At 48.1% G+C, this 12,763-nt stretch overlaps 1 protein-coding gene across 2 annotated transcripts in view; it reads right to left on the reverse strand.

Moving 5' to 3' along the window:
- Positions 1–8,277: 8,277 nt before the first annotated feature.
- Positions 8,278–12,763, reverse strand: part of LOC144731832 (ras association domain-containing protein 1-like) — a 47,173-nt gene continuing 42,687 nt past the window's right edge. For both annotated transcript variants that reach the window (XM_078613107.1, XM_078613108.1), the window contains exon 8: positions 8,278–11,563. In XM_078613107.1, coding sequence (XP_078469233.1) covers positions 11,417–11,563 — 147 coding nt within the window. In that variant the 3' untranslated portion in view covers positions 8,278–11,416. The remainder of the gene's footprint in view (positions 11,564–12,763) is intronic.

Genomic DNA, 12,763 nt, shown 5'->3' on the forward strand with positions numbered 1-12,763 from the left:
GGTGGGGGGGGGGCAGGGGGACTGGGGGCGGGGGGGGGGGATCATCTGTGACTCGTCGCTGCTGGCTGGGTGCCATCGTCTACACAACGCACCTCCCTTGTGCCACAGAGCCTCCAGAAAAACTGCTCGCCGTGGAATGCAAGTGACTGATGGTGGTGGTGGTGCTGTGTTGTCTTTGGTTGGAGATGTGTTCCGCGTAGGAAAACCCGACGTCATGTATAAACAACCAAAATCGTTCGGTAGTCGTTGCGTGTAATGTTAATACATTAAAGAAAAACGATTCTAGTAATTAAGTTAATACCTGCACGTATATGCTGGTGCTCAACTCTGCATCTCAGTAGATTTTTTTTAACCTACATGCACCTGTACGGCCCTTTGGTCAATCCACTGCTGAATGAGCACTAACGCCCCCCACCCCCGCCTTGCAAATTTGGGGGGGGGGGGGTTGATTTGATCATAGCCCACGCTTATCAGAGTGAGTCGGTGAAGGCGGGAAGTACAGATATGGGAGCATTCACCGATGTTACTGTGTTCCCTCATGCTGCCCACAACATAGCCACCGCAGTAGCCTATAATAACACCTGCTTTGCAATGCGGTCACCCATACACGGGCACTCTCCAGGCTTGATTCGGCTTCGCTTCCTACCAGATATGTCGCGATCGGGCGCATTGCGGGTGACTTGTTAATAGGCTTTTACCTACAACGATTTACTTTTGCGGATGGGCAGCAATCTGTACGTACTCCATCCTGTTGCACTGGGCTGCAGCAGAGATCACACTAGTTCATGTAACTCATCCGTTATTAACGTATTAAAATGCATAATTAATTTATAAGACTGTGAAGTTTGTCCGTTTTGTCATCGGTCACCAAATTGTGGGATTGAACGGTTTCAAGAAGACTTGACCCCTTTTCGAAGGTGTGACCATATCAGAGGCCTCCTGCTGACATCCACAGCGTTACTCCGCATAAAGCGTTCGGCCGACGTTGACTGTCCAGCAACATTGGAACGTTGAAAGGAAGCAGAAATGGGTGTACTTTGCGTTTATAATTTCTCCCGTTCACTACCCTTAGAGCCACGATAAATTATCCTTTTTTTTTACAGCAGAGTTCTTCAACTATATTTCCTGGCGAGCCAGATGATATAAGGCGTGTGATGGTGTCGCGTGCCTACATCTCTGAATTGTTTTTAGTTTCTTTAGTTTGTTGTCCGTAACCCACACCTCCAGTTAACGCGGTTGGCTACATACGGTGCGAAAGAAGTTCAACATACATCTTGTCATAACGACTGCACACGTGACCGCCAATCATATCTCCAGTCCCCATCCTTCTCGCTCGTTTATCTCATCTCACTATTCTATCTCTTGTCTACATGTCTCCCATGCCTTTATCTTGTTTACCTCTCATTTTTCTTTCGGTGTCATCTATTGGCAGGCCCATAGCTAAGCAGGCCACTTCAATTACTTCTCTTTTTTTTGCTTCGCTTCAACTGGAACATCCGATCTTGGGAGCGATGTCGAACCCATCGAATGTCATTATCCTCGCCCCTCCATTCGCCCCCCACTAATCCTTGCTTGGGTCCTGACCAAATTTCAGATGTCTCCTTGTGAGGCCCAGCATATTGTGGTTTTGATTATGGCTTAGCTCGGCAAATAGCCGGTGGGAATCGACCCATATCTTGATTGCCCCGTGTTGGCTCGGCTCGGATGTGCCATTGGAAAAGGGGTATAGAAAGAGCCCGTGTGTGCCACATGCGGGTCTGCATTCCACCACTTTGAAGAACCCTGCTGTACTACGGCGTAACTTTTTTTTTGCCATAAACGCGTGCCGAATAAACGCGCCTTCAAACTGCCACAGCTGTGTTGTGTAGCACTTTGCAGATAGAATGAGATGATGAATTGTATATGGTGTTAGTGCGCGTGAAATTAGAAACATATCAGCGTTACCCCATAAATGTTATGCGTTGCTTTAATCGGTCATCATAATCGCGTGAAGGCAATGCACGCGATGTATATTATTTGTTGCAGCTGCTCCCTGGACGTTGTGTGCTGTATATACTATGAGATTTAAATAATCGCACTCTTTAACTGAAGTTTTATTCGATTTAAGAATATGAACTGTTGACTGCATTTGCAAACGGGTTCAATAAAGACGGAGAAAATGTGCGCTTGCCAATTATGATCTCTCGTTACTGCGTCATTCTTCCACGGTGGAATATGCCAGCGTTAAAACCCTAACCGGGTTTCCCTTTTAGAATGAATAAAAATAAAACCCCGTTTAGACGAACAGCCTATGACCAAAATGTGCCCATCTCGTCAGATCACACAAGCTCCGGTCATCCACGCAGTGGCTTTTGACTGGCCATCAAACAAAGACGGTGACTGCATCGCGTGCTTTGATATGGGCGTCTGCGGCCGTCTGGAATGCTCTTCTCATATGAGGAAACCACTGGAGCTATGCACTTTGTCCTTCCCCCACGCCTCCGATGAGCACGGTTGGCTATATACGATGTGAAAGAAGTTCAACATACAGACATCAAGAAGCTAAGCAGGTTAAGCTTGAATAGCACTTCGGCCATGCATAAAGGTTGTTAGCAGCTGTGGGGCTACGTGGTGGGCAGCAGAGGGACGTGGCGCAAAATGTTACGTGCTTATATGCTCCCCATGTCTACGATATCCCCTGCCAGCACTGACCAAACGGCATGGGGATGCCTTCACCCAACAATGTGACTGGCAAAAGGGGCTGTATAACACATTCCTGCGGAAAAAACTGGTAGGAACGTTGGGTTGCTCGGTCAATGGTCAGGGTCAACGGCGGCGTGGTGTTTTCTGCAAATATGCCCGACTGTGAGGGCGGGCACAAGCTGGCGTCAGTAGGTTAAACGTTGAGTTTTATAAGGGCATCACGGGGTGACCAGCCCCTCCCCACCCAGCTCCACCCCACCCAACCCCTCCCCACCCAGCCCCTCCATGCACGACGGACGGACACAATAATCCCCTGTGGGCTGGTGGAACCAGTGGGTTCCTACCAGTATTATTACAAGTGTAATAAAGCACTTCGACGACAATCTGTATTTCGTGTCTTTATTATTTATTTCTCGTTGGCTGGACAGCTCCGCGTTCTCTTAACACCGAAACCGCTCCACTCTCGTTCCGCGCGTTAGATGTTGTCGCTCCGCGCACAGCTCGCTCACGCTCCCCCCGCTCCCGCACGCCGCTGGCAGACGGCGCGCAAGGAGTGGTGGTGCTGGCGTGCCAGAGGGACGAGCCGTGATCTCGCCTCTAGACTCCACACTGACCCCGAGCTACTTCCTGCTTCCCCTTATAACCCTTCACCCACGTCACCAAGCCCCGCCTATAGCCACGCCCCCTCACGAACTTTCTGGATGGTTACCCACAAGAATCCTTGAGCTCCGCCCTTGAACTTGGCGCATCCATCTAATTGGCTGGTGGCTGAACCGACGGAGCCAATCCCACCGATCGGCGACCGTCGGTGAACTCTCGTATTACACAAGTATGCAATGGTCGAAAGTGGAAGCTTTTTTTTTACTGTGACCACAAGAAATGCCTCCAAAATCCATGAGATCTAAAAAAAAAACATAACTTCAACCGTGATGATGGGTACAAATTGAGCAATCATTGGAAAGATGTTATTAACCATGTAAAAAAGATTTAACTACGCATATTTGTACCATCTTATTTGACAGGTACTAGTCTACTTTACCGAGTGTTGACATCCCCAGCGTTTAACAGTACTGCTATTTTGGATTTGGCAGCCAACATCGGCCGTAACCCAGGGCTGAGGTGCACCAATTGTTCCCTTTTAGCCCCCCCCCCCCCCCGTGTCATTCCCTGGCTACTACATTCAGATAAGCCCCTCCCCCTTAACTTCTATTTAAGATCTTGTCTCTTGGATTTTTCCTCACTTGATACAGTAAATTTAGCTGTGACGGTTCCACCTGAAGACGGAGACTTGTGTTGCCTCCGAAACGTCGTGATTTAATTGATTTATTTTCATTTATTATTATTTTATCTCTATTTTTTATTTTTTACCTACGTGACTTCACCTAAAAAACCTAAGAGTATAGATCTCAAAACATAAGCGGAGGACGGAGCTTGGAAATGCTTGGATGGGCCACCAACATGAGTGAAGCGGCAGTGCAGCAAAATCCACTGCAATGTTGTACTATACTACGCTCTCAACGGCTGTGATCCACAGCTTCTCCGACCCGCGCTAACCCGTGCGAAGTCGGGTTTAGATGGCGTTCGCGTAACTTCCACTGAACTTGGCAAGCGTGAGAGGCCTTCGTCCAGCAGTGGTCAGGCGAAGGGCCTGTGTTCTTAGTTTCATTTGTTTCGTACCATGTTGGATTTTCCAAAAACATAACATATGCTTGAACAGATGGCACTGTATTGAACATAAAGGCTTCGTGGAAACTAGAACTCAAACACGTGTAAATAACGCTGTGGCCGTGGCAGGAAAACATATTCTCGTTGACATTTTGGCCAACGACCCTTAGCAGCACACAAATACAGGGGACGCCTCTACTTACGAACATTCGACTTACGAACTTTCAGAGATACGAACAAAACTGTCTGCATTTCATGTAGATGCCACATGAAGGACCAGTGGCATCTACATCTGCAGAACATGAAGAGCCAGTGGCATTGACATCTACAGGACATTATACAATTTTTAAAGCCATTCTTTCTCCGTGTTTAGTGTACATGCCGTACAACACGTTTTGAATCAACGAGTAAAGTTAGACTTACGAACAAATCGACTTACGAAGAGACATCTGGAACCGAACTCATTCGTAAGTAGAGGAGTCCCTGTCGGCCATCAAGGAGGGCCATTTCCCAAAACGTTGCCTATTCTCGACAACTATTAAGGCCACGGCGTTATTGACAAACGTGTTGAGTGTTTTTTCTATTTAGTTTATTTTACTTGTGCATCGCTGCCAACGCAGCATCGGTAATCACCAAAATGATTTAATCTGGAATCGACCGGTAGCTTTTTTCCACTGATCTGTTATAAATGTAATTCCTGTACGATTCCAATAATTTTACACGCTTTTATTTAACTCACTCTGTTGTATCCTCAATTCTGTCTGTTGTCGTATCCTCAAATATTGTAACTCAATTTTAACCCACTTCCCAATGTGGTATCGACTGCAAACTTGGTATACGTATGTCATACTGATGACAATACTATAGTCTATCATAAAAAAATAACATTTATATTTTTAAGCAATCTTTTTTTTTTATCATATGTTTCGGCTTGGGTCTAATTGTCCACGCTCAACTCACGTTGGCTGTAAATCACCACGGTCCCTTACGTTATGGCAAGCATCGGGGCCACTTCCTAGAGTCGTGGAGTTCTGCCATTACTCGTACGGTACATTTCATTAAAGCGTGTTTAAAAAAAAGTAATTTTAAATATAAATTATTTATAGTCAAAATCGCCAAATTTGCGGAGCTCAGCCTCCCCTCTGATTGCACAACCCCTCAGGAACGTGTCTAACACGCCCCCCTCAGTGAGGACACGCCCCTTCAGTGAGACCACGCCCCCATCAGTGTGTGATTCTGGCTCTGACACTAGCCAGTGCCTCCCCAGCCATTGACCTCACCGCATGTCACTGCCACGTTTCGTGTTTTAAACACTGAACTATTTCCCCAGCGATTGTGCAAGAAAACATAAAAGGAGGAATTATAATCATATGACCAGCCGCACTGTCAACTCTCTTGAGTTGGTAATCTAGACAAGGCTGAGAGCGCTACAGGCACTATGGAGGTAACATGATATGTACGCAATGCATGATAAGGAGTTGTGCCTTCGCGCGGTGAGAGCAGCACCTCTGCACGCTGTTAAATCTCTTGAGTTGGTGGTCTAGACAAGGCTGGGAAAATTGTACATGTATAATGACAATGGAGCCTGCATGCGGTGTGAGGGGACTAGTGGCCACGGGAGGTAATAACAGGGAAGTCAGCCTCCAGTACAAATGCATGAGTGGCCACTGTAGGTAAGGGGCCGTCCATAAATAACGTCACGTGATTTTTGACGATTTTTGATCCCCCACCCTCATCACACGGCGTCACAAAAAGTCAGACCCCCCCCCCTCAAATATGACGTCACAAAGCTGTCCCCCTCTCCCCCAAAACCAGATTTCCATTTTGAAAATAAAACAGGCTTCAAATCGCTTTAAACTATTGTTATTGTCGTGCGTATTTAATGTGGCGCTGCACTCTGATGTTGTAGGAGAAAACATTTATTATAAAGTATATTTAATTAAGTAGAACGTGTTGTCTATATTTATGTAAAGTTGCGCATTTTGATGTGACGTCACATTTCTCAAACCCCCCCCCCCTCATCACACATCGTCACAAATGTCTGACCCCCCCCCCCCTAAGTGCGTGACGTTATTTATGGACGGCCCCTAATTACAGGGGTATGAGTTGTGAGTGCTAAGGGACTGGTGGCTACGGGAATGATCGAGAAGGGAGCGTGCTCAGGTGACGGAAGCGTACGGTGGAGTCTGCCGGTGGAGCGAGCGTCCAGAGTCAGCGAGAATGATCGACAAGGGGGGCGTGGCCTTGTGCCGGTATAAAAGGGGGAGATGTGCGGGAGACTCGGGCTGTTGCAGTGGGGGTCTCCGCCTGATGTCAAGTGAACGTGTCTTCAATAAAGTGTCATCTCAAGAGAAGTGTGTTAAGTCGTCACATGCATGCGAGGCATATGGATGGAAGTCGTGCCTTCCTGCTGTTTGTGAGCAGCAGCACACCTCTGCCATGTTTGCTATTTCTATTGTTATTCTTGGTTCTTTCGGTAAAGTCACGTAAAGGGAAATAATAAAAATACAACTATAACATTCTCACGACGTTTCGATTGCAACACAAGCAATCATCATCAGGTGTGAAACCACAACAAGAAATTTGAAAAAAGTGGCGGTTTTTTCTTAACGTTAGCAAAAAACCGCCACTTTTTTCTATTTTTTTGCTGTGGTTTTCACACCTGATGACGATTGCTTGTGTTGCAATCGAAACGTCGTGAGAATTGTATTGTTTAATTTTTATTATTTTATTATATCCCTTATACGTGACTTAACCGAAAGAACCAAGAATATGAAATCCTGCAGTCACAAAAGCTTTAAATCGAAATTTCTATTGTTGTTCACACGTTATACGTTTCCCTGCTGTGGTGATGGACGGACTCTCTCATCGTAGACACACCAGCATTGGTTTTGAAAACACGAAACGTCACTGAATTCTCAATACATCGATTCAGTCACCGTGCACTTTAATGTCTCCTTCCCCGATCGCTCTTTATATATTCTTAATGCATAAATACTGTAAACAAACACCCAAATTGACAAACCGCCTGTCCGCGTGTACATTCGCAGCTCAGTGTACCGATGACGTAATATCACTTTTGGCTTTTCATAACATTTCGCAGACGGTGCGTACGTTCCGTGTGAACAGCGTACGCACCAACGCAATAACACCGTATGACGCTCATCACAAAGGGTACCATCATAAAGGGTATTTTGGCAGAACACGATCATCAACGTCCCATTTGCCCTATCTAGATCGGAGGGGGGGGGGAAGAGGTTCTTCAACTTGATTTTCCCAGCGGGCCACGTGGTAATAAAAAAAACATCGAACGAAGACGGTCACCGCATCGCGCGCTTTCAGATTGGACTTCTGTGGCCGTCTGGAACGCTCTTCCTTCCAATACCAGGAAGCTAACGGAACGATGCACTTTTAAATCGTCTAGATTGAAAACTCATTTCTTTAGAACTGCTTTTTCTGTTTAGTGTGTTGACCTTCCCCCGCAGTCTCCGATTTGCACGGTTGTCTCCGAAAGAAGTTCAACATATGTACAACATAAAAACCTGCGCGTGCTGGCGGGCCTCATGACGTCATGGTGTCGTGACGTCATAAGGGGCCGTCCATAAATGACGTCATGCTATTTTGGACGATTTTTTACCCCCCCCTTCGTCACACGGCGTCACAAAGTCAGACCCCCCCTCAAATATGACGTCACAAAGCTCTGCCCCCCCCCCCCCCAAATAAAACAAGCTTCAAATCGCTTTAAACTATTGTCATTGTAGTGCGTATTTAATGTGGCGCTACACCCTGATGTTGTAGGAGACATTTATTTAAAAGTCTATTTAATTAAGTAGAACGTGTTGTCTATATTTATTTAAAGTTTCGCATTTTGATGTGACGTCACATTTCTCAACCTCCCCCCCCCCATCGTCACAAATGTCTGACCCCCCCCCCCCCCTAGGTGCGTGACGTCATTTATGGACGGCCCCTAAAGTCCGATCAGTGTCGGCGCAACGTGTCTCTGTGCGGACAGTAGCTCTTCTAACATGGCGACATCAACGATGGAATTCACTCAATCGTTGCCTTGGCGACTGTCAACTCTGCGAATGTAACGATTCGGCACCCACCAGCGCAACGCGGTTAAAATTGATCACGGTTTGGTTCAGGAATTGTTTTGGCTCGATCGCCTGCAAGTGTCCGATTTGTCCTCTCGCTTGTCTCTTTGGTGTTGTCTGTTGCTGCCACATTCGTTCCGTTGCAAGAAGATTAGCACGGTTGGGTACGTACGGCGCGAAAGAAGTTCAACATACATAGATGCAGGTCCCAGGTCACCTCCATCCCTTAAGAAACTACAATTCTGACGGGTTGCGAAGTCGCAAATTATCAGTCGTTCTGCAGACTCAAAACTAGTTGAGTGGCTCTTGCTGGCGTAGCTACTACCGCATACAACTGGCTCAATAAACTTCACCCCTGTCCAGTCTTCATGCAGAGCGCTCTGCCCCACTGAGACAGGATGCCACGGTGGTGAGATGTTAACCACCTCGCCGGGTATACAGGAGGTCGTAGGTTCCATCCCGACCCCTGACGCCTGTATATTTGGAGTTTGCATCTCTCTCCCCATAGAGATGTTAACTACCTCGCCAGGTATACAGGAGACAGTAGGTTCGATCCTGACCCCTGTACATTTCAAGTTTGCATCTCGCTATATCTCCACCTATAGATGTTAACTACCTCGCCGGGTATACAGGAGGTCGTAGGTTTTATCTCGACCCCTGATGCCTGCTGTATATTTGAAGTTTGTGTGTCTTTCTCCCTGTAGTGGTCGCGTGGATTTTTCTCCAGATCCTCCAGTTTTTCCCTACATATTCAGAAGCAACAGTATTTGGCTGCTTTAAATTTCCACGTGATAAGCCACTTCGTTGAGCTATCATTTGTGATAGCCAGGTCGCTTCTGAAAAGAGCTGTATAGCTTAGTGGCCCTTACCTGCGTTTGTATTGTATGTTGTTGTTGTAACGTTCTTACCCGCCGCTTCTAAACGTTTGGGGAAAAGAGCTTTATAGCTCATCGGATTCCTCCAGTATATATAACAAATTATGATTCTGAAAAATAGTTTAGTTTTTAGAGACCGTGTCGTGGATATAATCAAACGACCTCTTGGAAACTTTCGATTGCAGGTTTGGTGGTAGCACTGGTCGGACTGGGCATTTCGGGCACTTTTGATATACCATCGAACCACCGAGTTGTCCTCCTGCACTGCCTGCAGAGAGACTTCGGGAATCGCTGACGACGCCATCCGCTCGATGGAATCTCAACCCCGATCGGCCGATCCAGCTTCACCAAACGTGGCCATGACATGTCCACCATCGTCCTCCCGCCCCCTCTTCGGCGTTGCACGGGGATCCGTTCTCGGCCCCGTTCTCTTTGCAACTCACGCGCCTCCAGGAGCCAGGCTCGTACAGAGTCTCGGTGTATCCGTACATCAATCCGCCGGTGACACACTGCTCTATATCCATTTTGAAAACGTCTGGCTCAGATAGAAATAAACCTTCTCTCAACGTACACCATCGCTACAACACGGGCTGATCTTCAACAAGCCGCAAGTCGACCTCCTTAAAGTCCGAGGGACACGATCCTTGCAACTCACCACAAGTTACGACCTCTGAACGCGACAATTTCCATCATCGTGGCGGGCAGTTCCGTAAAAACACGTAGCAATCTCAAGTTGCTGGCTATTACACTGGACAAACACATCGCCTTCGAACCATGCACCACGCATCGGCGAGACAGATGATGTCGCAAATGCCATCGCACAAAGTTGAGTTGCCACACGCCTCTCTGCTGTGCGGAGTAAACCATCGCCTTAGCGAACATCTCCAGCGTCTGCCAAAAACACCCCCCTCTCCAGAAGTCGTATGTCTAGCCCTACCTCTCACAAAAGCTCCCGAAACCTTTTGAAGGTCGCAGCGCTCGCTTTTATAGCAAAGTTAGCTGGTCAACCACGCTATCCGAGCGATGCCATCCGCCCATAGGTACGTCACGAAAGCCTACGCTCAACCTGGTAAGGACCTGCTGTGTGTGAGATCCACTTGGCTTTGGACAGCAGATCAGAGTTGTCCGTCTGCAGCTCTTTTGATCTGGAGCAGCCTCTGCCGACTGAAGTCTGCTCAGCTGTGACAGTCGGTGCTTTTAAGACCAGATTAAAAAAAAACACATTATTCTTCTCTTTGTTATTTTTACTCTATGCTATTCGCACCTCTGACTCTGCTTTTTGATGAATTTGATGAATTACAAATATTGGGATTGATTAATTTATTGATTGTTGCCTGCTTAGTATAATGCAAGGAGTCTGGTCCCGGTACCAACCAACGTGCCATGTGGCTGCTACTGGAGAGGAATGATCAGATGTGCCTACTCGAATACACGCAAGATGCAACCCAACAAAAACAAAGCCGCTCGTATCTTGGCCAAGTAGTTTTTTCCGAGCAACTTCGTAAACGGAAGTGTCGGCCTCACACAATGCACACAGATAAACTATTTAAAAACCTAACTAGTGACGGTCTGGCGGTCGGCAGTCCTTTGGGCCTTTGTCTAGGGTAGACCTGCAACCCAGCTTCCCAATAGCGTAGCGCGGTTGGCATGGGCCATGGTGTAAGGAATGAATTGGGCCTCCGTCCCCACCAGGGCCCTGCCAGGCCATGCCCCCCCCGGCGCATCACAGGCGGGAAAGTACTGCCCCTTACTGCGTGGGGCAGAAGTCGTTGTCATTGAAAGGGAGCTCAGAAGGGGTTCTGTTATATATCCGCTTCCGGGTGCCAATCTCTGACACGACGCTGCGAGGCAGATTCCTCATCTCACGTCGCATGAAGGAGAACGCACGCAAAAAAAAGTAATCCGACAACTCAAACCGTCCTTTAGGGTGGGCCACCTTCCTGTGAAATAAAACTTCGTGAATCATCGCCAGCTGCACGGGTGGGGCGGGGGTGCAGCTAGACAAACCGAGGCCGGCGGCTGGCGGCGACGGAGAAAGAGAGAGGCGGTGGTGGCGGTGGTTGTGGGGTGGTGGGGTAGCTGAGAGAGGTGCGGGCCGCTTCACCCCGGCGAGCGTCCGCCCAGCATCTGCAGCAGCCGCTCGCGGTACGCCGTGTAGCGCCGCAGCACCAGCCGCACGTGCTCGTCCTCCTCCCGCGACAGGATGCGCAGGAAGTTGTTCAGCTCCGGCAAGGAAAATGCCTCCCACTGCAAAAACAAAGATCTGATCACCCTCCCCGCCCCGACACCCACCACTGTAGCCTTAACGGGTTGTTGGGGCGAGCGCTGTGAGCGAGTAGAGCCTGAGGAGGCCGGCGTGGCACGCGAGGAGGTGGGTGGCGAGAATCAGGCGCGCGGCCGCCTTTGTCTCCCCCCGGTGTCGGTGGTTAGAGTCGACCTGGGTGGAGGCCCAGGACGAGTTCGAATATTTGCCACTGCTGTTGACCGAGCGGGAATTGAACTCGGGCCAACGGGTTCGTAGCGAAGTGCAGCGCACTAACCACAAAGCCGCCTCCTCTCTTCCCACTGCACACATACACACGCAGGGTGGTGCAGCGGTCACAACTGTGAAGTTTGTATGTTCTCTCCCTCCTGTTCTAAATGGGTTTCCTTCAGGCTCTCCGGTTTCCTTCCGTGGCTAAAAAAAACACAAAACAATGCAACTGGTATTGACCAAACATCGTCATGCCGTCAATGTACCTGCAAAGTATTCAATCGGAGTAATACAAAGCGGCAACAAGATTGCCCGCGACTGAGAAAGCTTGGCAGGACCTCCAGAAAACGAGTCTTGAGACTCGGCAATGAGGCTTTCCTTGGTAAACAAGTGTAACAATCGTAACACGCACACGCAAGACACGAACGCGCACGCACAAGCAAATGCAGAAGCAACCACTTTCAGGAGGATTTGAAGGACATCATTCAAACAAGATCATGTTACAGACAAGGAAGTCCTCTGTTTATGGTGGCGATGCGTCCGTGGAAAATGTGACGTCAGGTTAAACACTATTTTACTATTTTTATTTTACCAGGTAAGGCCAATTGAGCTGTGTAGCTCTTTTTCAGAAGCGACCTGGCCACAAATGATAACTCAACGAAGTGGCTTATCAAGTGGAAATGTATAGCAGCCAAATACTCTAAATGCATGTTGATTCTAAATGTCCAGGGAAAAACCGGAGAAAAATCTACGCGACCACGGGGATAGAGACATGCAAACTCCAAATATACGGCAGGCGTCAGGGTTGGGATCGAACCCACAACCTCCTGTATACCAGTGAGGTAGTTAACGTCTCACCACCGTGGCGATAGCAATGTCAATAGAACACTTACTGTACAGTAAAACCTCTCCAAGCTGGAATCGACCAAGCCAGAACTTTGGGTAAGCCGGCTAGAACACCCAAATCAAATATA

This window comes from Lampetra planeri, chromosome 40, assembly GCF_965212315.1.
Source record: "Lampetra planeri chromosome 40, kcLamPlan1.2.h2, whole genome shotgun sequence".
NCBI lineage: Eukaryota > Metazoa > Chordata > Hyperoartia > Petromyzontiformes > Petromyzontidae > Lampetra > Lampetra planeri.